Genomic DNA, 27,495 nt, shown 5'->3' with positions numbered 1-27,495 from the left:
AACAAATTTCTTCCTCAGTTTAGGCCAATATGTATCCTTCTACATATTTTTGGTAAAAAAAAAAAAAAATCGCAATAAGCGTATATTGATTGGTTTGCGCAAAAGTTAGCGCGTCTACAAAATAGTACATAATATTAATTATTTTTTATTAGTAATGATGGTGATCTGCGATTTTTATCCTGAATGCGACATTGCGGTGGACAGATCAGACACTTCTGATACTATTTTGGGACCAGTGACATTTATACAGCGATCAATGCTATAAAAATGCACTGATTACTGTGCAAATGTCACTGGCAGGGAAGGGGTTAAAAACTATTGGGCGATCAAGGGGTTAAGTGTGTGTGTGTTCTAACTGTAGGGGGATGGGCTCCCTAGAACATGACAGAGATCACTGCTCCCGATCACTGGGAGCAGTAGATCCCTGTCATGTTGCTAGGCAGAAAAGGGAAATGCCTTGTTTACATAGGCATCTCCCCATTCTGCTTCTCCGTGCCACAATCGCAGGCCACCGGCGGACATCGAGTCCACGGGACCCGCGTGCCCAAGCCAGCTAGCAGCCGATGACGCAGTGACGTGCGGTTACGGCGTTTTGCGCACCCGCGACACTTTGCCGACGTGTATCGGCGTGAGCCGGTCGGCAAGTGGTTAAATCCTTTGTGTAATTCATGTGAGCAATCGGGATGATGCTCTCCTCCTATGATATACTGGCTGATTATTAATTGCATGGATTCCCTCCCATTGCGTGATTCCTTTTTGGAGGATCACATTGCACAAAAGATTTTTCGATAATATAGGTGTCAGAAGTATTGCGAAGGGAATATAAAGCACTGAAACATTTTGGGGTTGATTTACTAAAGGCAAATAGGCTATGCACTTTGCAAAGTGCAGTTTTTCCAGAGCTTTGCAAAGAGTACCCAATCACGTGCAAGCAAAACAAAAAAAAACAGCATTTTTGCTTGCATATGATTGGATGATGAAAGTCAGCAGAGCCTCCCCTCATCTACTAAGCTCTGGAGCAACTGCTCTTGCAGAGTGCAACTACACTTTACAAAGTGCACAGTCTATTTGCCTTTAGTAAATCAAGCCCTTTTGATCTTTTTTTGGGTGGAACAGAAGGACACAGAGATGTTTTTAATTTTGATTATGAAGGTAATTTGCTATATGGTTTTTTTTTTTTTTTTTTTTGTGTATGTAACTGGTTTTGAAGCCTTGTTCAAAATTTGTTGTCACGTCGCATTTTTCATGTTTTTTTTTGTGCGTTTTTGAAGTGCCACTATTTATTTTGAATGGGCCTCCCTCTGTTTCAAAAACACACCAAAGGAGCTCATGTACCAAATTTTGTCACTGAGCCAGGTGCACGTGGAGTTACGTATTTTGCCGAGATGTTTGTGCGTTTTGTCAACACAACAATCGCAGCAACATTATGGCTCCACGAGTGCATTGCACATTTTGCAACAATTCTGGAATTGCAGGTAGAATCCTGCGACTCTGCCTGAGATTCCAATGCAGTGGAACCTTGGATTACGAGCATAATCCGTTCCAGGAGAATGCTTGTAATCCAAAGCACTCGCATATCAAAGCGAGTTTCTCCATAGAAGTCAATGGAAACGAAGATAATTCGTTCCGCATTGACTTCTATTGCATGCAATACCGCATGTGGCCAGACGTGGGGGGGGGGCGCCAGAGAGCCTCAGAAATACTCAGGGACAGCTCGGCTGAATTGGAAAAAAGGCTCGGAAACACTCGGGAACTGAGTATTTCCGAGTATTTCTGAGTGATTCCGCGTATTTCTGAACGGCTCCGAACCGTTTCAGAGCGTCACCGGCACCCCCGCACCTCTGGCCAAATGCGGTACTGCACACCCCATTAGCTTGAATTTTGCTCGTTTTACAAGACAACACTTGCAAACCGAGTCAGAATTTTTTTAAAAAGTTGCTCGTCTTTCAAAACGCTCATTAACCGCGTTACTCGTTAACCAAGGTTCCACTGTATGCCTTAGGAGGTAAGCACATAGATTCAAACAAAATGCTACTGTATCTATTATCTGTATTTGTCAAAATGTTCCTGCTTTCATTGCATGCCTGTAATTGTCAGTAGTTGCATTATGTATCTCACGTGGGGAGTGCAGCTAGATAAAGATTGACACCACCTCCCAAATTAAAAGTATTAACAGAAAGAGAATGAGAAAAAGAGAGGGGGGCTTTGAGGTGTCATGCATAACCCCAAGAAAAGGACCCACTAATTGCAGCACTCAGCCGGACTTATTTTTGTTCCGGGTGTGGGGTGGTAAGTTTGTGTCCCATATCTGGAACACAGCGCTGTATACTGTATGTAGGTGAGGTTACATATAGTTTATACAGCAAGCCGAACTTTTGCACCTGTTGAAGGAAATAGTCCTTTTTGGGCCGGTTCAGCCCAAACAAATCAGTTAAAGTGACAGTAAAAGTAGAGATCAGCTTAAAAAAATAATTTCACACTTTCCATTTATTTGTATATTTAGAAGGTGGTCGATGATTTTCAGTAGAGATGCACGAAAATGTCAGCGGACGAAACATATCGGGCGAAAATGGTGTTATTGCCATTTTGCCGATAAGAGAAAAAAGGTACCGATAATGACACCAAAAATTCATGTGACTTTGGAGTGACTTTACGTTGATTATACTATGCTATGGTGTGTTTTTCATGGGTCAAGTGACTCAAAAACCGCATCAAAAATGTAACACGGGTGCGTTATTGATGCCTTCTTGCTGCATTTTCAATGCATTTCAAGGGGAGGTGTGTTTTTTGTGCGTTATTTTTTTTTTTACTGACCAAAAATGCAGCAAACAGGATTTTTAACACCACAATGGAAGTGCAACAGACCAGTGTGAAGACATAAATAGAATTTGAGGCTGGGTTCACACTGCATGCTAATGCGGCTCACAGCAGGGGTTCGGTGCGTCCTCGTTCACCCTTTCAGGTCCGATTTCAGCCCGAAATTTTGGGCTGAATTTGGACCTGAAATGGACCAAAAGACGCACAGGGCTCCTGTGCAAATTTGCGCCGCAGCGGAGATGTGTGAACCGGCTCCATAGAGAACCGGTCACTCTCCTGCTATTACAGATTGGATGCGGGGATCCCACATCCAATTCGCAATAGTGTGAACCCGGCCTAAAGGGATGCATTTTTCTTGAACGCTAAGAGCCCTTTCACACTGGGGCGGTTTGAAGGCGCTATTGCTCTAATAATAGCGCCTGCAAACCGACCCGAAAGTGCCGCTGCTTTCATTCCAGTGTGAAAGCCCCGAGGGCTTTCACACTTGATCGATGCGCTGGCAGGACGGTAAAAAAAGTCCTGCTAGCAGCATCTTCGGAGCGGTGAAGGAGCGGAGTGTATAGCGCTCCTTCACAGCTCCTGCCCATTGAAATCAATGGGACGGCGCGGCTATACCGCCGGCAAAGCGCCTCTGCAGAGGAACTTTGCGGTGGTATTTAACCCTTTCTCGGCCGCTAGCGGGGGCGTAAAACCGCCCCCGCTAGCGGCCGCATACCGACGGTAAAGCGTCGCTTACAATAGCAGCGCTTTACCGCCGATGCCCGCCCCAGTGTGAAAGGGCTCTAAAGGTGCTGATAATAGCCGACAATAAATTCAAATACATTTACATTCATGATAATAATTAAAAAGTCAAATATATTACAATTCTATATAAAAAAAAAATATATATTTTTTTAAAAACTTTCATTTTTAGTTTTGGTTTCGGTTTTCGGCCATCCTACATTTTCGGTTTTGGTACCAAAATTTCCATTCGGTGCACCTCTAATTTCCAGGCAGTTCTCGGTATAGAATGACAACACTTACCATGTGCTCTGCAAGATGAATTTGGCCTCCGAGGAGTCAAACACGGCACACATAGGTAAGGTCAGCTCCTCCGGAAAGGTGACAGCGTGGCGGGGGAGTGTAGCTTGCAAGGAGACGGACAAAATCCCTTCATCTGTCTCGAAAGTGATTGAGTCTTCATAATCACGCTATAGAACAGAAGATCAGAATATGAATGCACTGAATCAATACGGGTCACCTCTATTTTATATATAACCAGACCTAAAGAGGATGATTAAGGTTCCAATGGAAAGTATCATCAAAATAGGGCAGGATACAGTAAAATGGGGGTGATTTACTAAAGGCAAATAGACTGTTGCTCCAAAACTTAGTAAATTAGGTAAAGCTTCACTTTGCAAAGAATATCCAATCATATGCAAGGAAAATAAAAAAATAGCATTTTTGCTTGCACGTGATTGGATGATGGAAGTCTGGTGCAGCTGTGCATAGTAACCAATCAGCTTCCAGGTTTTACTGACAAAGCGTAAAGGATAAGTTCACCTTTCCTAACACGTTACATGTTACACCCATATTTAGGGTGTAACGCGTAACATGTTTTGAACAGCCCGGCCCCCACTCTTCCCGATCTGACAGCTAACGGGGATGTTCTCCGCCCACCCGGCCGCGTCACTCATTCACTGTCCTCTGTGAAAGGAAAACGACAAGTCCCAACAGCCTTTGCAGCTGTCAACACGTAGTTTTCAATGAACTACCATGGCGCTGCGGAGCACTGTGGGACGCTGTGGTAGTTCATTGAGTCTTCCTGTCAGATTGTGTCTTCTTGCCCTTTTGATGTACAGGCACACAGATACGCTGACAGATCGCTGGTGCAATGCTTTAGAGGCTCCAGAAACAAAAGATATTAAATGCACATTTTTTTACTTGCAAAAAAATTTGCATTTTTTAAATTTTTTGTTAAAAAAGTGAACTTTAAAGGGGCTGTAAACCCTCTCTGTTTTCCACCATAGGTGAAAAAACCTAGTGCAGCTCTCTCTCAGACACCCCCCCCCCCCCTTTCTTACCTGAACCTGATCGTTCCAGCGACTGGAACGACCACAGAAGCCATTGGCTCCCGCTGCTGTCAATCAAATCCAGTGACACGGAGGCGGGGGGGCGGGGCTGAGTCCTGCTGTCTGTGTCAATGGACGCAGCAGCAGGACTCGGGAGCACGCCCGCACGGGTACCCCCATGGAAAGCGGCTCTCCGTGGGGGCACTCGAGATAAGGAGGAGTCAGGAGCGCCACGGGGGGGACCCCAGAAGAGGAGGATCGCGGCCACTCTGTGCAAAACCCTTGCACAGAGGAGGTAAATATAACATGTTTGTTATTTAAAGAGAAAAAAAAAATGAAGCTTTACAATTTTTTTAACTGAACAAGCTGATGTACGAGTCGAAAACCGAACGAAAATTCTTGGTCATTTGTTTTTCTCATCATTAGTGTGGAAGCTGCGACATGTGATTGACGTGTAGCAATCGAAAGTGCCTGATCCGACATGGTGGATTTTGTTTTGAAAAACAAAACAAATTTTGGCACAATCTTATGCGCCATTTTAATTTTTTTCAATCGAAAGAACGTTCGTATTTTGGCTCGTCTATGGCCTGCCTTAGAAGGTGATTAGTTACTATGCACAGCTGCACCAGATTTTCAGTGTACCAATCTCCCCCGTTTTGTTCTTAAAGGGGTTGTAAAGGTTCGTGTCTTTTCACCTTAATGCAGGTGAAAAAACACCTGTCCGTGACCGGCCCCCCAGCCCCCCCCCCCCCCGTTTCCCGTTTTACTTACCTGACCCCTAGAACTTGTCTCACGGGGACGCGTTTTCTCTCTGCCCGGGGTTCGTGGCTCTTGATTGGATAGATTGGTAGCAGCGCAGCCATTGGCTCCCGCTGCTGTCAATCAAATCCAATGATGCGGCCGTCAGGGAGCGGGGCCGAGTCCTGCATTCGGCGTTTATGGACGCGGAATGCTGGACTCGGGAGCGCGCCCGCAAGGTAATCCCCCTTGAAAGAGCGCTTCTCCTAGGGAGTTATCTAAATGTGGGGAGGAGCCGCGAGAGCCGTCGAGGGACCCCAGAAGACCAGGTTTGGGGCCACTCTGTGCAAAACGAGCTGCACAGTGGAGGTAAGTATGATATGTTTGTTTTTTGTTTTTTTTAAAAACCCGAACCTTTAGTGTCACTTTAAACACAGGAAAAGTGGTATGCTTTTCCTGCCTTCTACCACAAGATGGCAGCAGAGCACCATACATGAGATGCACTGGTGGCAGATCTGGTCCCCAAATCATTGGTGTTCTTTTATCATAGGCAACTCTGTAATGGGAATGGTATGGGGGCTGCCATTGCTGACCTTGTTGTCTGGGTGTGTCTGGTCACAAGCGCAGAAACATGAATGCTGTAAATCAGTATCAGGTTTCTTTATCTCTAGACATTTTTTGTTAGGTCAGTGACCCAGGAAGCATTAAATACATCATTATGACAGCCAGGCAGCTAGCATTTTAAGAAAGAATGATCAGCAATGGCTAAGGCTGGCCATACATTATCCCATTTTTGTTGTACTATTTTCCTTCAGATTTACCAAAATCATATAATACAAGGTCACATCTAAACACTTTCAGTTCGTATGCAATCTGGCAGGTCCTTGCATTACATAGTTGAAGGAAAATCTAAGAGCCCTTTCACACTGGGGCGGTTTGAAGGCGCTATTGTGCTAATAATAGCGCCTGCAAACCGACCTGAAAGTGCCTCTACTTTCATTCCAGTGTGAAAGCCCCGAGGGCTTTCACACTGGAGCGGTGCGCTGGCAGGACGGTAAAAAAGTCCTGCTAGCAGCATCTTCTGAGCGGTGAAGGAGCAGAGTGTATACCGCTCCTTTACCGCTCCTGCCCATTGAAATCAATGGGACGGCGCTTTGCGGTGGTATTTAACCCTTTCTCGGACGCCGCCGCCCGCCCCAGTGTGAAAGGGCTCTAAAGGAAATTGAACAAGAAATTTCTATAATGTATGGCCAGCTTAACTCTATGGTTTGCTCATGATTATATTAAAGTAGAGTGGAGAGGGATTAGAACCCCCCATCAGGTTTTATCGCTGTCTGTGCCCCCATTAGGGGGATTCATCCTCTCTATTTATCCTGTTTACTATTATCACTCAAAGTGAAAGACAATCACACATTTTAGGTTGTCACCAGAACAGGAATAGAGGTGAAATCTTCCAGAGGGAGCACTAGTTCTGGCGACAACATAGGAATTCCTCACTTTGGAGAGATTTCCTCTCACTTCCTGTTTTGGCTGTGGGACAGGAAGTAAAGGGAAATCTCCCAAATGGGGCACAGAATATAAAAAATTAAAGGGTTATAACCTTCCCTTTATCTAAAAAAGGGAAAATGTTTGCCTTTAGTTTTACTTTAGGTGAACATTGACTTTCCTTGCAAGGTCTTCCTGGATTTATACATATACAATGTCCAAGATTATATGTCATGTGTAATGGACTATAAATTGCAAATTTGACAGATTGCCTTCATAGGACACGTAGATCAGTCATGTATACATCAGAAGACTGTACCTTCTCCAGGGCTCGGAATGTGATGGGGAGGGAGAATGAAGTCCCGGCACTCAGTGTGACCATCTGAGGGAACAATGTACTGAAGAAGGTGGTGACAGGAGGGCTGTGAAACAGAAGATTATTGGTTAATAAAATGCGGGATTATCAGAGTAATTAGCCTATAAGGGACTAAACCTGGAGAGTGCAAAATATGGAGCAGCTGTGCATGGCAGCCAATCAGCTTCTAACTTCAGCTTGTTCAATTAAACTTTGGCAATAAAACCTGGAAGCTGATTGGTTTCTACGCAGAACTGTACCAGATTTTGCACTCTCCAGTTTTAGTAAATCAACCCCATTGCATGCAAGTCTCCGAATGTAAAACTGATTTTGATGCAACCAGTCATCTTCTTTCTTTTATTACTCACTTGTTGTAAGGGCTTGTTCACACTAGTGATTGAAACGCCCCCCCCAATCGCTCCCCCTTTAGCTGTAGATGCAGTAGCTGGGGGTGTACACAGGCATACCTCCCAACTTTTTGAGATGGGAATGAGGGACACCTATCAACAAAAGTATGCAGGCAAAGGACACACCCCTTGCCACGCCCCCTTAAAGGAGAATTGTACAAAAAAACAAGATTGGTTAAACCCACAATTGCTTTTTTACCACTACTATTCCTTTATATTGGCTTTTGGAATTTACAAATGCAGCAATTTAGAAATCAGATGAAAGGTTTAGCGCTGGAAACCTCTTTTTCATAGATTAAAAGTGCATTTTATATACAACTATACAGATCAGACCAAAATGAGGGACAAATGAGGAGGAATGAGGGAGAGAAGGACATTGCTCCAAATCAGGGACAGTCCCTCAAAATCAGGGACAGTTGGGAGCTATAACACCAGCCGAGTTGGATCCATTCACGTAAATGAGGTTTTACTTGAGGGTGGGGATTTTCTCTCACTTCCTGTTTTGGCTATGGGACAGGAAGTGAAGGGAAATCCCCCCCAGTGGGACACAGATGTCAAAAAAGAAAAAAATGACAGGGGTTATAACCCTCCCTTACTTTATCCATAAGGAACAAAAAGTTCTGCCTTCAGTTCCACTGTGAGACAACAGTGCAGGGGCCAGCAAACTAAGGCAAGGGTGCCATGGTTAGCACTTGAAGGTAGTAACATGTCTACAAAATGGTTTCATATCCCTAATTAACCTCTTCAATACTGGGACTTTCACCCCCTTCCTCCCCTGGCCAATTTTCAGCTTTCAGTGCTATCACACTTTGAATGACAATTGCAGTCATGCTACACTGGACCCAAATTAAACTTTTATCATTTTTTTGAGACAGATAAAGCTTTTTTTTTGTGGTATTTAACCACTTGCCTCCCACCATATAGCAGAATGACGGCGGCAAAGTGGTTGTGATATGCTGACTGGACGTCATATGACGTGATCAGCATAACACAGTCGCCCACGGGGGTGTGCAGCGCGGCGACCAGGGGTGCTGTGTGTCAGTCTGACACACTGCAACTCCGATCGTGGTATGAAGCCTCTGACAGAGGCTTTTTACCACGTGATCAGCTGTGACCAATCACAGCTGATCATCGCGTGAACCAGGAAGTGCCGATAAACAGCTTTCCTCAGTTCACGCTGACAGGGAGAGCCGATCGGCGGTTCTCCCTGTCAGAGGGGGGGTCTGTGCTGATAATTAGTACATTGATTATCAGCACAACCCCCATCAAAAGGTGCCCATCAGCTGCCAATCAGTGCCCAACACCTGCCAGCCTGTCCCCATAATAAATGCCTGTCAGTGCCCACAACAGTGCCAATCAGTGCCCAAAAAAAGCGCCAATCAGTGCCCAAAAAAAGCGCCAATCAGTGCCCCATCAGTAATGCCTGTCAGTACCCCATCAAAGTGCCAATCAGTGCCACTCAGTAATGCCTGTCAGTAGCTCCTCATCAGTACTGCCTATCCATTCCATATCCTATCAGTGCCGCCTATCAGTGCCCATCGGTTTTTGGGTTTTTTTAGTTTTTTTTTTTTAATTGTTTTAGTTTATAGTGCAAAAATGAAAAACCGCAGAGGTGATCAAATACCACCAAAAGAAAGCTCTATTTGTGGGAAGAAAATGATAAAAATGTAGTTTGGGTACAGCGTTGTATGACCGCGCAATTGTCATTCAAATTGCGACAGCGCTGAAAGCTAAAAATTGTCCTGGGCAGGAAGGGGGGAAAGTGTACAGTATTGAAGTGGTTAAGAACCACTGGGTTTTTAAACAAAGAAAAAAGATTTTTCTTAGGTTCAGTTATAAAATTTTGCAAATAAGCAATTTCTCTTCTTCACTGATTTGCGCTGATGGGCACTGATGAGGCAGCACTGATGGGCATTAATGAGGCGACACTGATGGGCACTGATTAGGGGACACTGGTAGGCACTGATGAGGAGGAAAGGAGTATGGCTGGCGAATCCTCAAAGGATACGGCACCTCATCCCAATTAATTTGGCAAAAATTAGTAGAGATCGAGAGAGGGGATTATAACGGTGCCAGTAGAAAGGAAATTACAAAAGGTACATAAAATATCAATATACTTTATTTACATATATAGAAAGAAGACATAGACATCAATGTATAAATATACAGGGGTGTTTGACAAATACGGTACATATATTTGATTTATAAAAAAGGGGGAGAAAAGAACATGCCTGGGTGTTTAGAAGGCCAGTAGCACAGGTAATCAATTCCTACATGTTTCGTCAAAGCATTGGCTTCCTCAGGGAAATGATATAGGCCTGTGCCAAAATTGTAGGATCACCTAGCTCCCGATGAGAATCGCGACAGGAGAGGAGCACCCCAAAAAAAGCCACAAAGCCCTGTACCGCATCTATGGTTGTAGGGGGCAGACAGAGACAGTTATTTAATGAAATCAATATTAAAGCGGGGGCACCTGAATGGAGGTGTTGCAGAAAAAGCTGTGGTGGAAAGATCGATTCGGTAAGAATCATCCAAATTGTGTAACTAAATCGTTTAAAACAGACAAAACTGCCATAGTTCCCAGTTGGGGTGTAAGAATCACTCAAAGTGGAGATAGTATCGATTAGACAAAAGAAAAACACCTGAAGCCTGTGTTCAACAGGCATGTAAAACCGTGGCTTAGAAACAGCAGCAGTTGCAGGCGCCCCTGAAGTCCAACAATGGGCGCTGATGAGGCGGCACTAATGGGCATTAATGAGGCGATACTGATGGGTACTGATTAGGGGGCACTGATGAGCAGGCACTGATAGACGGCACTAATGGGGCTGCATTGATAATCAGGGCACTGATAATCAGTGTAACGATGTTCTGACAGTCTTGCTGGTTATCGGCTTTCTTTTCCTCCCACAGACACAGCGTGGGAGGAAAGGAGAGCTGATTAAGGATGAGCTCCGGCGTGTTCGCACAGTCCACGTGCAGAGCCCGCCAGGAAGTCGGCACAGCGCTGCGCTAATCACAGGCAGTGAGACATTTCCCGATCTCTGCAGCCACACATCAGGACAATGTCTCACTGCCTGTGATTAGCGCAGCGCAGTGCCAACTTCTCTGCACGTGGGGTCTGCAAACAAGCCGGAGCTCATCCTTAGAGCTGATAACTGGCAAGTCTATTTACATTGTGATTGGACACAGCTGATCACATGGTAAAGGGCTGCTGTGATTGGCCCTTTACCCCAATCTGTAATGAGCTGTGTCCAAGGGACATCTATAGATACCCTCCCTGAACTGGACGACCGCGCTGTAGCCATCTTTTAGCTATAGTGTGATCAAGAAGTGGTTAAGGCCTCTTTTACACGGCATTGAGGCCCGTAGTCTGTAAATGGGCCATGTGTTTTTATGCAGCTTGAGCCATGAGGTGCCGCGCGCAGGCAGCCCATGTATGTGTATTGGGATGCCGTGGCTACAAGGGCACAGTTTTTTTTTTTTTTTTTTTTTTAAAGAGCTTGAAAAAGAAAACGAATGCAGCCACTGCAGGGAACAGCAAGTTGAAATATATTACATTTTTTTATTGGGCATGGTAAGACTTTAAGGCCTCATGCACAGTTGCACACATGGCGTTTGCCCAGCTCTCCTAGAAACCTTTCTTCCTGGCAGCAGCATTTGACGCTTGTAAATGCCTGTAACGTGTTTAGGTGCATTTAGGCGTGTCAAATTTATTCTGGCCATTGAAATGAATTAACGCTCAAGCACTAAGCGCGCCCAGCATTAACAGGTGTTTAGACGTGTTTACATGTGCATGAGGTCTAAAACTGATTGTCTGTATTGCACACTTACATTGGTCCAGCTTGGCACAATGCATGTAGATATTTCATATCTGATAGGCTGCTGGGGAAGCTGAAAATTATTATAGTAGTTGATGCTACTATAGTAATAGCCTCAGTCTTCTGGGTCCTGCTCAGGTTGTATGCGAACAGCTGCCCCATTGCACAATGACCACTTAAAGAGGAGTTCCACCCAGGGTGTCCAGTAAAAAAAAAAAAAAAAATTAAAAGTCAGCAGCTACAAATACTGCAGCTGCTGACTTTTAATTGGACACTTACCTGTCCCTGGGTCCAGCGATGCGGGGGTTTGAAGCCCCGCTCGTCTCCCCCTCCGTTCAGCGGCGCCGGCATTGCAACTGTGGGCGCTGGGCTGTGTGCCATGATTGGCCGCTCAGTCACCTGGGACCTGTAATGGGTCCCAGATGATTGACAGGAGGGAGGGAGCAGAGCGGAGCCCTTCCTGTGCCGAGGGGGAAGTGATGTCACCAGCCCAGGCACTGGAAGGGGCAGACTACGAGGGACACCCTAGCAACAGGCATTTAGAGGTAAGTTAAAAAAAAAAAATATCCAAATGTTTTTTTGTTTTTTTTTTTAGGATTTTTCATGTATTTTTGTTTTTTTGGGTGGAACCCCACTTTAATCAGCACTGCCACCATTAACCACTTGGCCTCTGGAAGATTTACCCCCCCCCCCACCAATGACCAGGCCATTTTTTGCAATACGGCACTGCGTTACTTTAACTTAACAGTTGCACGTTCATGCGACCCTGTACCCAAACAAAATTGATGTCCTTTTTTTCCCACAAATAGAGCTTTCTTTTGGTGATATATGATCACCGCTGCAGTTTTTATTTTTTCCCATGATTATCCCATGATTAAGTCTTTGTGACGAAACATGTCGGGGCGTGGCTGTGAGGCAATCATCCATGTATGACGCTATACGCTGTGACGTGTGACGCTGCACCTGGGAGTGGGGGATCGGCTCCATTACCTTCATACCTATTATTTTTGAGTTTTTATTTTTTGCGTTATAAACAAAAAAAATAGAGCAACAATTTTGAAAAAAAAAATATATATATTTTTTTACTTCCTGCTATAAAACATATCCAATAAAAAAGACTGTTCTGCCTGTGTAAAGAAACGATTGTTGGGTGGCGGCGGACATCGAGTCCGCGGTACCTGCCGATCAGCTCCCACTGTGATTATACTGCGCACCCCCAACCCGGAAGTGCTGGATCACATACTAGGTACTTGATCCTGCGCAGTAGAGCCTGCCTTGCCGCTGTATATGTAAGTGATACGATCAGCGAGCGGTTAATAGAATTATAATTCACAATGAATAGAAGGAGTTCTCTGATTGGACGAGGTGAAGAAGAGGGACAGTAACGTCACTCAATACAGATAATTCCTTGAGTTCTCTAGAGCCTTGAAAATGAGATGGTCCACATTTAAGAAATTATCTCACCTGAACTTCACCTTCTGTGTCCTCAGGCGGACATTCTTCAGAAGGAGGTGTTTGGTGTACTCCTTCCCGAGCTCCCAGTTCTGCCAGTGTAGACATTGAAGGACCTCCAACCCCAGGATGTTGTCCTTCTCCTTCCCTTTCCTGCGAGACATGGATCGGGACTGCAGCTCAGAGGAGACGTTTCTCTGCAACACACATAGCCAAAACATGTTACATCAACACAGCACATTATTTAAAGCTGAAGATTATTCTGATTAGATTTCGCCTTTCCTGGTATTTTGCCTTTGCTATACCCGCCCAGTCAGGTGGGGGTGCTGGTGATGTAGACAGCTGGAAGCCTGGAGGGGCAGATAAAGAGTGTAATGCCCCGTACACACGGTCGGATTTTCCGATGGAAAATGTGTGATAGGACCTTGTTGTCGGAAATTCCGACCGTGTGTAGGCTCCATCACACATTTTCCATCGGATTTTCCGACACACAAAGTTTGAGAGCTAGCTATAAAATTTTCCAACAACAAAATCCGTTGTCGGAATTTCCGATAGTGTGTACACAAATCCAACACACAAAGTGCCACGCATGCTCAGAATAAATTAAGAGACAAAAGCTATTGGCTACTGCCCTGTTTATAGTCCCGACGTACGTGTTTTACGTCACCGCGTTCAGAACGATGGGATTTTCCCACAACTTTGTGTGACCGTGTGTATGCAAGACAAGTTTGAGCCAACATCCGTCGGAAAAAAACATGGATTTTGTTGTCGGAATGTCCGATCAATGTCCGACCGTGTGTACGGGGCATAAGTCTCCTCCAAGTCATGGCAGGGTGGACTGGCCCTACCCACCACACAGGCCAATCAGAACAGAGAAAAATCAAGGTGGTCTAAATACCTGGGTCGAAAACTTTTCATATACAGTATGTATTTAAGAGGATTCTTGTTTTATACATTGCTCTCTAATTTGATTTGGAAGGAAATTCCCAACCTGAATCTGTGAAAAAAGCATTTAGATTTACAATCGTTAACATGGAGCTCCACCCAAAAGGGGAAGACCCTCTTGTTTGCGTCCCCCCCCCCCCCCTTCACAGCCACATTTGGCACCTTTCGGGGGAGGGGGGGGGACAAAATTACAGCCACATGGTTGGAACTAAACCCATTATTGAACAGTTTTGAAAAAGCAGTTACATTCCTAGAATGCTGGAAATGCAAACTGTCACATTTGCTTGTGCTTTCAACCAAACTGTCAAACCATCAAATGACTGGTGTCATAACGGATCACATGTGCAGCATCATGGCAGTTGCAGATCAAACAGAGGCCAATATGGCAGCTTCCTTGGTTAAAAAGAATAGGGGGGGCGACCCTAAGGCCCCATTCACACCTGAGCGTAGCGTTTTTGAGCATTTTTCCGGCGTTTTGTTGCGCTTCTTTTGGGCATATTTGAGCGTTTTCTGACGTTTTTGAGCTTTGACGTTTTTTTTTTATTAGCCAATAGGAAAAATGATCATCTGTTTCATCATTTGTTGCTATGTTTTTAGATTTTGTCATCTGCTTCCTGCTCCAAAAACGTCCAAATCTGCCCGATTCACGCCACAAAAAAGGGTCCAGAACTTGTTTGAGCTTCATGCGTTTGGCTTCAGGTGACTTGGAGTGGAGATGTGAACCATCTCCATAGAGAATAATGGATCTTTTCCCCTCAAGCGTTTGGTAGCTTGAGGCTTCAAGCTACCAAATGCTCAGATGTGAAAGGGCTCTTATGACCACGAAAAAATGTCCAGCGCCCTCCACGACTCCCATGCAAAATTCCTTAAGGGGTGGGCCCCGTGGTGGTCCTACGAACTCCCTAATCTACATCCGACTAGTCTGGGACGCTAAATTTAATTTGACCCCATTTCCAGCCTGGGGGACCCTCCTTTCTCTTTCCCAATACCACTTCCTCTCTGTTTCTGGGCCTCTTCCTCGCCGCTCTGTTCTACACCTAACACCCCCCCCCCCCCCCCCCACTGTTGTACGTGTTTTTTGTTTGTTTTGGTTTTTTGGTTTGTTTTTTATTGTTTTTCTCTTCCCTGTTCTGCGGACAACGCCGCTCCCCCTTGTCTGCCATAGCCCCTGGGTCTCAAGGCTCGGGCATAACGCACTGACCCCCGGCCCTGGCTGGTGGGTCGATGTCAGTTTATAATCTATACCCTCATAATATATGTTTTATTATGTACTTCTACGTGAATTTCTTTTTTATGTTTTATGTCCCTATCCCGTGTGGGAATTTGTTATCTGGTTTCCCCTTTTTCATACCTCAATAAAAACATTGTACCAGGAAAAGAATAAGGGGGTGGGTTTAGTTACGCTTTAGGCTCAGTTCACACTGATGCAGTGCAGAACTCACCGCGAATTCCGCATCAAAATCGCACCCTGCTCACGTAAACCGCTGTGGGTGTGTATATTAAGTTAACCAAAAATTGTTTTGCAAAACGCATTGCGATTTGCAGAATCGGATCGCATGGGTGCGAACAACCAATGCGATCGGATTCTGGGGCGGGAAAAAAAAAACAAGAAACGGTCCTCGCGATTTTGGTGCGAATGCGGTGCGATTTGAGCCATACAGAATGAATGGCTCAAATCCCACTGCTGCAGAATCACATATGATTTGAACAGGATTCCTGTCCAAATCGCATGCAGTTCCCGCACCACATCCAGTGTGAACCCAGCCTTAAAGTATATATGAACCTTTACCTTGTAAAACAACCCAATCAAGGTACCTTTACAAGGTAAAGGTTTATATATACTTTAAGGCTGGGTTCACACTGGATGTGGTGTGGGAACTGCATGCGATTTGGACAGGAATCCTGTTCAAATCATATGTGATTCTGCAGCAGTGCGATTTGAGCCATTCATTCTGTATGGCTCAAATTGCACCGCATTCGCACCAAAATCGCGAGGACTGTTTTTTGGGTTTTTTTGCCGCCCCAGAATCCGATCGCATTGGTTGTTCACAATCAGTTTGATATAGAAATGAAAGGCAAAACATTTATGTACATATAAAAAAAAATATTAGAAGTACCTTTTTTTCCTTGTTTTAGAAGTGATCACATTCCCTCGGTTCTCAGCTGCATAAGAGGCTTAGGCTGGATTCACACCTATGGCATTTTTAGTGCTTTTTGCATTTTGCAGATTTGCACTACAGAACATGTTCCATAGGAAACCATGTTTAATGGACTGTAGTGCAAATCTGCAAAATGCAAAAAGCACTAAAAATGCCATAGGTGTGAATCAGGCCTTAGAGAGGTGGGGATGAAAGCTGCAGGGGGGGGGGGGGGATGTGTCAGCAGGAGGCAGAGAAACAGCAGTACAATGATCTTCCCAGTGAAGATCTGTGCAGGTGGGCGTGTCAGCACAAATCTGACCAATGGAGTACAGGCAAGCTGTGCTGCCAAGTAGAATGCAAAAGTGAAAACTGACCGCCCTGGGAAACATGCCTGCCATGGTCAGTGTAAAATAGGAAAACAGCGGGTCTTCCTGAATCATCAGGTATTTCACACAAAAGAAGCAATACAAAGGGAACGGGATATTTATAATACAAGCACACGGTAACACAGACACATATCAGAAATATAAAATGTTCGGGTTACATACAGGAATTGAGCCTATTGTCAGTCCCTCCCTGGAACATACACATCTAAAGGGTGCCCAGGGATGTGTTCTTTCACTTTTGCAAGCAGTAGGAAGCTTATGTATCACCCCCTTGCAGGCTGTTATGAAGAGCCGGAAATACTAAACAAAAATGGCCACAGCTATAGGAATGGGATATGAGATATGAACACATTCTTAAAGTATGAAAACGTATTACAACAATATTAATAGAGCGCTTTGACTAATTGATTGGTGTCATGAACGTCACTTTAGTACTCATTTAAAGACTTACTCGTTTAACAGAAGTGTTGCGCTTCATACCCAGGAAAGGACTGGGGTCCGGGGGTCTTATGTGAACGGGTCCCAGCATTTTATTGTTGATTCTGGAATTGGAAAAGCAGAAACATTATTCTGGGGCACCTGTACTGAAGAACACAAATCAGCCCCGTAGTAATGCCGACACCCTTTGATACCCGAGATTACATACACTGCCCTTGTGAGCTACCAGGTACACAATGCCCTCCCACAATGCAGTGCTCTGTGCCTGAGCGGCCAATCAGCAGGCTCAAATTCCATCACATGGGGGACAAACCTAGAAGTGTTCATGAATCCAGACCAATCAGTGCGATTCAAGGATGGAATTATACATTTCTCCATCTCTAGACCAGCTGCCCCATCCCCCAACACACCCGGGACACATCCACCTTCCTGTCTTAGAGTGACAACGCTCTGCCACTGTATCCGAATGTACTCCGGCGTTGTGTCACCCGCTCTCCCAAAGGTGACTACAGGCAGCCATGGTGACACACTGCACAGGTATGGTTATCAGCCTCAGAAAACCTGCCCTTAAAGGGTAACTCCACTTTCGTGGGAAAAAAATAGCAAATAAAAAAATAAATAAATATGGCGTATAGAATTGCTACACAAATGAAAAAGAATTCTGATAAAGTATGTTCCCCAGTGTGCCACATCCCATGAGAATAAGAAAAAAAAAGGAAAACCCCCTGGGGGTGGGACTTTAAAGGCACTACCAAAAAACAATGCGTGATATGAAAATATATTTATTACAAAAAACAGTATAGACAAGGTACTGAACATGGTCATGAATACTAAAAACTCAAGGTATACAACAATGGAGATACAGTAACCTAAATCCGACGCGTTTCAGAGCGGATTGTTGTCTCCTTCATCAGGGGGTTTAACAGGACATATGTAGTATCTAGTTCAGTTGTATATACATGAGAATTCCATGTTCATAATTAACCACTTGCCGGCCGTCATTATCCTGCGGCAGGTCGGCACGATCCCGTGAGCTGTCGTAGCTGTACGTCGGCTCCCTTAAGCGGGATAGCAGGCGCGCACGAGCCCGCTGCACTGCAGGGGTGCCGATGCTCATGACCGGTAAACACACAAGTCCCTGTTCTGTTCTGAGAGGAGATGCAGATCGTGAGTTCCTATTAGCTAGGAATCACGATCTGTCATCCTCTCTACACAGTCCCCTCCCCCTACAGTTAGAACACACACAGGGAACACAGTTAACCCCTTGATCGCCCCCTAGTGTTAACCCCTTCCCTGCCAGTGACATTTATACAGTAATCAGTGCATTTTTATAGCACTGATCGCTGTATAATTGTCAATCGTCCCAAAAATGTGTCAAAAGTGTCCGATGTGTCCGTCATAATGTCGCAGTCCCGATAAAAATCTTAGATCGCCGCCATTACTACTAAAAAAAAAAATAATAATAAAAATGCCATAAATCTATCCCCTATTTTGTAGACGCTATAACTTTTGTGCAATCCAATCAATATACGCTTCTTGCGATTTTTATTACCAAAAATATGTAGAAGAGCACATATTGGCCTAAACTGAGGAAAAATTAGCTTTTTAAAAAAAAAACAAAAAAAACACGGGGATATTTATTATAGCAAAAAGTACAATATTGTGGTTTTTTTTTTTCAAAATTATTGCTCTTTTTTTTGTTTAGAAAATTATAAACAAAAATCTACCAAACAAAAATATATATATAACCCCCACACCTCATCCCAAATGATCAAGGGAAATAGGAAAAAATGCCCCGGGGATTGTACGGGTGAGGGTTGATGCATATAAAGCGAGTATAAATGTAATGAAAAATAACAAATTTTATTCAAAATACATGATTTAAAAGCAACAATTCGAACAATTCATACCGTTAATCTCCTGAAGCATGACAGAGAGGACTAATAAGGTGAGAGAGCACAATCAAGCATGACAATCAGAATACCCAACATGTTTCGGAATTTTGCTTATACAGCTCCTTCTTCAGGGGTTTTGAAGATATACTGTATTGGTTAGTGAAAATGTTCATGTACAATGACAGATCATAGCCCATTGGTTTGACAGGTATCACTCCAAACTCCAGTCTCCAAAGGGAAATAGCAATCAAAAACTGATTATTACAGGCAGGGCTTTTTTTCAGCGGGAACGCAGGGGGGGGGGGGAACGCAGTTCCGGCACCTCCAGCACTAAACGTATGTAACAGCATGGGGTGTGGGGTGTGCTGGAGGGTCTATTGATATTGGCTGCTGGGGGATCTATTGTCACTGGTGGGGATCTGATTTTGTGTGAGGGTCTTTTGTTGCTGATGGGGAATCTATTGTTGCTGGGGGGGGGGGGGGTCTTATGTTGCTGGGAGGGATCTACTGTTGAGGTAGAGGCCTATTTTTTTTGGCTGCTGGAGGATCCATTGATGCTGGCTGGGTGTGATATTTTGTTGTGGGTGGTTCACTGTTGGTGCATGGAATCTATTGTTGTTGGGGTGGAGTCCATTGTTGCTGGGGGAGTCTATTGTTGTGTGGGGATCTATTGCTGGGATTCTATTGTTGCTGACTGCAGGGGATCTATTTTACTGCTTTTCTTTTTATCATTACCATGTTCCATACAAATGATTTAGCACCACAAAACGATACTTGGTTCTGTGTTCTCTAAAAGGGGCAGTACTGGTAGGTGGGTAGGGGGTGGAATCAAGGGACAGTGGTCAGAGGTGGGTAGGGGGTGGAATCAAGGGACAGTGGTCAGAGGTGGGTAGGGGGTGGAATCAAGGGACAGTGGTCAGAGGTGGGTTGGGGGTGGAATCAAGGGACAGTGGTCAGAGGTGGGTTGGGGGTGGAATCAAGGGACAGTGGTCAGAGGTGGGTTGGGGGTGGAATCAAGGGACAGTGGTCAGAGGTGGGTTGGGGGTGGAATCAAGGGACGGTGGTCAGAGGTGGGTTGGGGGTGGAATCAAGGGACGGTGGTCAGAGGTGGGTTGGGGGTGGAATCAAGGGACAGTGGTCAGAGGTGGGTTGGGGGTGGAATCAAGGGACGGTGGTCAGAGGTGGGCAGGGGGTGGAATCAAGGGACAGTGGTCAGAGGTGGGTAGGGGGTGGAATCAAGGGACGGTGGTCAGAGGTGGGTAGGGGGTGGAATCAAGGGACGGTGGTCAGAGGTGGGTTGGGGGTGGAATCAAGGGACGGTGGTCAGAGGTGGGCAGGGGGTGGAATCAAGGGACAGTGGTCAGAGGTGGGTTGGGGGTGGAATCAAGGGACGGTGGTCAGAGGTGGGTAGGGGGTGGAATCAAGGGACAGTGGTCAGAGGTGGGCAGGGGGTGGAATCAAGGGACAGTGGTCAGAGGTGGGTTGGGGGTGGAATCAAGGGACAGTGGTCAGAGGTGGGTTGGGGGTGGAATCAAGGGACAGTGGTCAGAGGTGGGTTGGGGGTGGAATCAAGGGACGGTGGTCAGAGGTGGGTTGGGGGTGGAATCAAGGGACAGTGGTCAGAGATGGGTTGGGGGTGGAATCAAGGGACAGTGGTCAGAGGTGGGTTGGGGGTGGAATCAAGGGACGGTGGTCAGAGGTGGGTTGGGGGTGGAATCAAGGGACAGTGGTCAGAGGTGGGTTGGGGGTGGAATCAAGGGACAGTGGTCAGAGGTGGGTTGGGGGTGGAATCAAGGGACAGTGGTCAGAGGTGGGTTGGGGGTGGAATCAAGGGACGGTGGTCAGAGGTGGGTTGGGGGTGGAATCAAGGGACAGTGGTCAGAGGTGGGTTGGGGGTGGAATCAAGGGACAGTGGTCAGAGGTGGGTTGGGGGTGGAATCAAGGGACAGTGGTCAGAGGTGGGTTGGGGGTGGAATCAAGGGACGGTGGTCAGAGGTGGGTTGGGGGTGGAATCAAGGGACAGTGGTCAGAGGTGGGTTGGGGGTGGAATCAAGGGACGGTGGTCAGAGGTGGGTAGGGGGAAGAGACAAGGGGTGACGCAGACGGGGGGAGTTCCTGCACCTATTCTCTGAGAAAAAAAGCCCTGGATATAGAGATGGAAGAATGCAACAGCCCAATTTTTGCAATTAAGGGGCTGGAGACTCGGGGGGGGGGGGGGTAGAAGTAACCTCCCAGTGATGACTGACAAGCCATAACATCAAATAAGGACCGGACGTGTGCAGCAGGCTATGGAGTCCACAAGGAACAGCAGGGAAGGACCTGGACCCTTTGATGCAAACAGACAAAGATCTCAATGTTCCTAGTATAGAGTCTGGGTGTGCAGCAGACAGGTGATGCGTTTTGTTTTTTTTTTGTTTATAGCGCAAAGAATAAAAACCGCAGAGGTGATCAAATACCACCAAAAGAAAGCTCTATTTGTGGGGAAAAAAAGGACGTCAATTTTGTTTGGGTGCAACGTCGCACGACCGCACAATTGTCAGTTAAAGCGACCACCACCCCCCCCCCCGGGATACTGAGAGGAACAACCTGGGACATCCACCTCTATCATCACATCTAAAATGATATTCCCCCTCTGATTCCTCCTGTATTGATTTGTATTGTACTTGTACTGTCTGCCCCCATGTTGTAAAGTGCTGTGTAAACTGTTGGCGATATATAAATCCTGTATAATAATAATAATAATAATAATATTCATTGGGGGCAGCTCAAGTGTTCCTGGATAGGTGGGTGCAGACATGTCACCCCTAGACCACGGCCAATGTGACCCAGTGAGAAATCTGCCCCCTCACCCGTATTCTACTCACCCCCCGGGACAGCTACACTTCTATTATGTACCACCCCCCACCCCCCCTCCGGAGTTCAGATTTAAAAAGTGTCACCTAGACAGGAAGTGAGAGGAAATCTCTCCCATGGAGGTGGGAGTCTGACGTATTGGGAGCGCTCTAATATAAAGGGGGCTGTGACATATGGGGGGGGGGGCTCTGATGTATAGAGGAGTCTCTGACAAATAACAAGGACAATGATGTATAGGGGGATTCCAATGTATGGGGTGGACATTTGGTGGGGGGGCTCTGATGTAATGAAGGAGACTCTAACATATGGGGGGGCTCTGACATTTAGGGGGGGACTTTGATGTATGGGAGACAATCTGACATATGGGGGGGGGACTCTGATGTAATGGAGAGACTCTGACATATGGGGCGGGGGGAACACTGACGTATGGAGGGAAACTCTGACATTTGGGGGGGGGGCTCTGATGTATGGGGGGCTCTAGCATATGGGGGTAGGACTCTGATATAATGGAGATGGGGAGACTCTGATATAATGGAGATGGGGGACTCTGATATAGAGGAGATGGGGGGACTCTGATATAGAGCAGATGGGGGGGGGGGCTCTGATATAGAGGAGATGGGGGGGACTCTTATATAATAGAGATGGGGGGCTCTGATATAGAGGAGATGGAGGGGACTCCAATACAGAGGAGATGGGGGGGACTCTTATATAATAGAGATGGGGGGCTCTGATATAGAGGAGATGGAGGGGACTCTAATATAGAGGAGATGGAGGGGACTCTAATATAGAGGAGATGGAGGGGACTCTGATATAATGGAGATAGGGGGGCTCTGATATAGAGGAGATGGAGGGGACTCTAATATAGAGGAGATGGAGGGAACTCTGATATAGAGGAGATGGGGGGGCTCTGATATAATGGAGATGGAGGGCTCTGATATAATAGAGATGGAGGGCTCTGATATAATAGAGATGGAGGGCTCTGATATAATAGAGATGGAGGGCTCTGATATAATAGAGATGGAGGGCTCTGATATAATAGAGATGGAGGGCTCTGATATAATAGAGATGAGGGGCTCTAATATAATAGAGATGGGGGGGCTCTGATATAATAGAGATGGAGGGCTCTGATATAATAGAGATGAGGGGCTCTAATATAATAGAGATGGGGGGGCTCTGATATAATAGAGATGGAGGGCTCTGATATAATGGAGATGGGGGGGCTCTGATATAATAGAGATGGGGGGGACTCTGATATAATAGAGATGGGGGGCTCTGATATAATGGAGATGGGGGGGCTCTGATATAATAGAGATGGGGGGCTCTGATATAATGGAGATGGGGGGGCTCTGATATAATAGAGATGGGGGGACTCTGATATAATAGAGATGGGGGGGCTCTGATATAATAGAGATGGAGGGCTCTGATATAATGGAGATGGGGGGGCTCTGATATAATAGAGATGGGGGGGACTCTGATATAATAGAGATGGGGGGCTCTGATATAATGGAGATGGGGGGGCTCTGATATAATAGAGATGGGGGGCTCTGATATAATGGAGATGGGGGGGCTCTGATATAATAGAGATGGGGGGCTCTGATATAATGGAGATGGGGGGGCTCTGATATAATAGAGATGGGGGGACTCTGATATAATAGAGATGGGGGGGCTCTGATATAATACAGATGGGGGGGCTATGATATAGAGGAGATGGGGGGGCTCTGATATAATAGAGATGGGGGGACTCTGATATAATACAGATGGGGGGGGCTCTGATATAATGCAAATGGGGGGGGGCTCTGATATAATACAGATGGGGGGCTATGATATAGAGGAGATGGGGGGGGGGTCTGATATAATGGAGATGGGGGGGGCTCTGATATAATAGAGATGGGGGGTAACTCTGATATAATATAGATGGGGGGGCTCTGATATAATAGATATAGGGGGGACTCTGATATAATAGATATAGGGGGGGCTCTGATATAATATAGATGGGAGTAGGTGGGATCAGTAACATTTCTCACACGGGGGGCTCCAGATACTTAGAGGGTTCAGGAAGACACAGGAAAACCCCGCCCCCTTTCTATGTATGAACAGGGGGGGGGGGGGGGGCTGGTCACATGACTATATATATATATAGACACACATTGAACAATAACAATGAGGAGGAAGAAGGGATATCTCGTGTCCCCTCCCCCATTCTCGGGGTCCCCGCACTCACCCCTCTCTTTCTCTCTCTCAATCTTCTCTTCTACCCGCGGCGGCCATCTTTCCGTCTCCTAGGTGACGGGACGCGGCGCTGTGGCAATGTTTACCATGACAACCACGGCGGCCAGGACGGACCAGACAAATCAGAAGGCGGAGCGCTGTGCTGGCCGCAGGTTCGAGCCCGGGGGAGGGCGGGTCCAAGTTCTCTCACCCGGGGGAGGGCGGGTCCGTGTCCTGGAGGTCACTCATACAGTATAAAACATGGGAGCCGCTAATTATCATGTACAGACATCAATAGGGGGTATTCCTGTCAGTGTGACCCCCATCTACTGTTATATAGGGGGGGGGTTTGGGAAATCCTTGATAGAAGTCCCCCGGGGGGAGGGGGGTCATGTCCTCCCTCACAGCTCACTCTCACCCGTCACCCTGATAAAATAGGGTGAAAAAACACACCGGAGCCGCACGCTTTGCGCACATTTGCAGGGCGGTCGCGGCCCCACGAAGACCTCATTTACACTTGCAGCAGTAAAAAAAACATGGCTCGGCTGCCTATTTTTACCATGCCCCCCCCCCCAAGCTGCGAAGGCCGCAGGGGCCACACACACCGCCGCTGGGGCGCTGCATAAGATGATCCCGCCAAACACGACCCATTTCTGTGCCCCAACCCAATTCTGACATTTCTCACACACAGGTCAACACTTTTTTTTGTTGTTGTTGTTTTCCTTTTCTAGAAAAGGACTTAGGCCCCTTTCACACTGGGGCCTATTGCGCTAAAAATATCGCCTGCAAACCGACCTGAAAAAAATAACTCCTGCAAACAGCATCTTTGGAGCGGTGAAGGAGCGGTGTATTCACCGCTCCTAAACTGCTCCTGCCCATTGAAATCAATGGGGCAGTGCGGTTATACCGCCGGCATAGTGCCGCTGCAGCGGTACTTTGTGGGCGGTTTTAACCCTTTAATCGCCCGCTAGCAGGGGTTAAAATTGCCCCGCTAGCGGCCGAATACTGCTGCTAAAACGACGGTGAAGCGCAGCTAAAAATAGCGGCGTTTTACCACCGACGCCCCCACCGCCCCAGTGTGAAAGGGGCCTTAGAACCCCCAAACATGAGATCTTTTCTGGAAGCAGAGACCCCAAAAAACTAAAACAGTTGCAATTTTTTATTTTATTTTTTTTATTTTTAATTTTTTTATGATATTTGCGCAGCCGTTTATCAAGTGTAAATTTGGAGGAAAAAATAGGCTTTAGTGAATTTTAGCGCACACAATATAATTACCCAATTTTTTTGGTAAAATATAAAAGATGATGTTGCGTCGAGAAAATAGATATTAAGCTTGTCAAGGTTTAAAATTGCACTTGCCTGTGAAATGGCGGCAAACTATGGTAACTAAGATTTATTCCCCCCCCCCCCCCTTCATGACCAGGACATTTTTTGCGATAGAGCACTGCGTTACTTCAACTGACAATTGCGCGGTCCTTTTTCTCCCCACAAATAAGAGCTTTCTTGTGGTGGCATTTGATCGCCTCTGCAGTTTTTTTTTTTTTTTTTGCACCATACACAAAAAAAGACCGTCGATTTTGAATAAAACATTTTATATGTTCTGCTATAAAACATTTCCAATAAAATTATGTAAAAAATTCAGATTTCTTCATCAATTTAGGCCAATATTTACTCTGCTACATATCTTTGGTAGCGAGTATCTGCAAGTTCAGCTTAATGCCCCGTACACACGGTCGGATTTTCCGATGGAAAATGTCCGATCGGAGCGTGTTGTCGGAAATTCCGACCGTGTGTTCCATCGGACATTTTCCATCGGATTTTCCGACACACAAAGTTGGAGAGCAGGAGATAAAATTTTCCGACAACAAAATCCGTTGTCGGAAATTCCGATCGTGTGTACACAAATCCGACGGACAAAGTGCCACGCATGCTCAAAATAAATAAAGAGATGAAAGCTATTGGCCACTGCCCCATTTATAGTCCCGACGTACGTGTTTTACGTCACCGCGTTTAGAACGATCGGATTTTCCGACAACTTTGTGTGACCGTGTGTATGCAAGACAAGTTTGAGCCAACATCCGTCGGAAAAAATCCTAGGATTTTGTTGTCGGAATGTCCGAACAAAGTCCGACAGTGTGTACGGGGCAAAACAATTTCTAATGCTGTGTACACACAGGCGGACTTTTCGGGTTCAAAGGTCCGGCGGTCTTTCCGACGGACTTTCGAACGAACGGACTTGCCTACACACGATCACACCAAAGTCGTACGTGATGACGTACACCGGACTAAAATAAGGAAGTTGATAGCCAGTAGCCAATAGCTGCCCTAGCGTCGGTTTTTGTCCGTTGGACTAGCATACAGACAAGCGGATTTCTCGATAGGAACTGGGTCCGGCGGAGTTCCGGCGGAAAGATTCAAATCTAAAGTCCGTCTGATTTTCGACCAAAAAAGTCCCCTGCAGGTCCAATGAAGCCCACACACGGTCGGATTGTCCGACGCATTCGTTCCGTCGGACCAGTCTGGTTGAAAAGTCCGCCCGTGTGTACGCGGCATAACCCGCTCCAATGTGAACCTAGGCTGAAAGTTAAAGAACCTACATGCTATGGTGCAAATCATTGAACATTGATCACACCTGATGCACTGAAGGGCTATCTCATTTCTTGAGGCCCTGAAATGTCAGGACAGTACAAATACCCCCAAAAATGACCCCTTTTTAGAAAGTAGACAGTCCAAGGTATTTAGTAAGAGGCATGGCGAGTTTTTTTAAATTGTAATTTTTTCCCACAATACAATTAAGAAATTTTTTTTCTTTTTTTTTTTTTTTTTTTACATAAAATTGTCATAATAACAAGTTCTTTCTCACACACAGCATATGCATACCACAAATTACACCCCAAAATACATTCTGCTACTCCTCCTGAGTATGGAGATACCACATGTGTGAGACTATTTCACAGCCTGGCCACATACAGAGGCCCAACATGCAGGGAGCACCTTCACACATAGAATTTCCTAATGACCTATCACACTTTTGAAGGCCCTGGAGCACCAGGACAACGGAATTACCCACAAAATGACCCCATTTTAGAAAGCAAACACTCCAACGTATATTCTATGAGGCATTATGAGGTTTTTTTTTTTTTTTGTTTTTGCTGTTTTCTGATCGCTGCTTTTATTTGTAAGGATTGCTGTCACAAAATAATTAAAGGAGAAATATGGGTTTTGCTTTTTTCCCATAATCATACTTACCTAGGTGGATGCAGCATTGGACCATCTACTGTAGGTCCACCTGGTCCCCGGCATCTCTGCACTGAGAACCGAGCCACCAAACACCACCGATGTCTCTGTTCTCTCGGCTCTCCGAGAGGAGAGCTGCTGCCTGTCAATCAGCATCTCTCCTCTCTGCTCCTCCACGCTCACTGGAGCGCTGAGCTGTGGAGGGGCAGGGAGCGGCCGTCTCAGTCTCTCAGCGACTCGCTGAGACAGGCATCAGTCCAGGCACCTGG

General features: G+C 46.0%; 1 protein-coding gene across 1 annotated transcript in view; it reads right to left on the bottom strand.

The window, feature by feature from the left end:
- The window catches only part of CFAP65 (cilia and flagella associated protein 65), a 126,800-nt gene extending 102,675 nt beyond the window's left edge, over positions 1–24,125 (bottom strand). Inside the window, exons 1-5 of the mRNA XM_073634344.1 lie at positions 24,003–24,125; positions 17,047–17,137; positions 13,136–13,320; positions 7,411–7,513; positions 3,841–4,007 (exon numbers count right to left, since the gene is read on the bottom strand). Coding sequence (XP_073490445.1) covers positions 3,841–4,007; positions 7,411–7,513; positions 13,136–13,320; positions 17,047–17,124 — 533 coding nt within the window. The 5' untranslated portion in view covers positions 17,125–17,137; positions 24,003–24,125. The remainder of the gene's footprint in view (positions 1–3,840; positions 4,008–7,410; positions 7,514–13,135; positions 13,321–17,046; positions 17,138–24,002) is intronic.
- Positions 24,126–27,495: the final 3,370 nt, after the last annotated feature.

The sequence above is a fragment of the Aquarana catesbeiana genome, linkage group LG06 (assembly GCF_042186555.1).
Source record: "Aquarana catesbeiana isolate 2022-GZ linkage group LG06, ASM4218655v1, whole genome shotgun sequence".
NCBI classification, from domain to species: domain Eukaryota; kingdom Metazoa; phylum Chordata; class Amphibia; order Anura; family Ranidae; genus Aquarana; species Aquarana catesbeiana.
The sequence above is the reverse complement of the archived record's forward strand: the minus strand, read 5'-3'. Positions and strand labels throughout refer to the sequence as shown.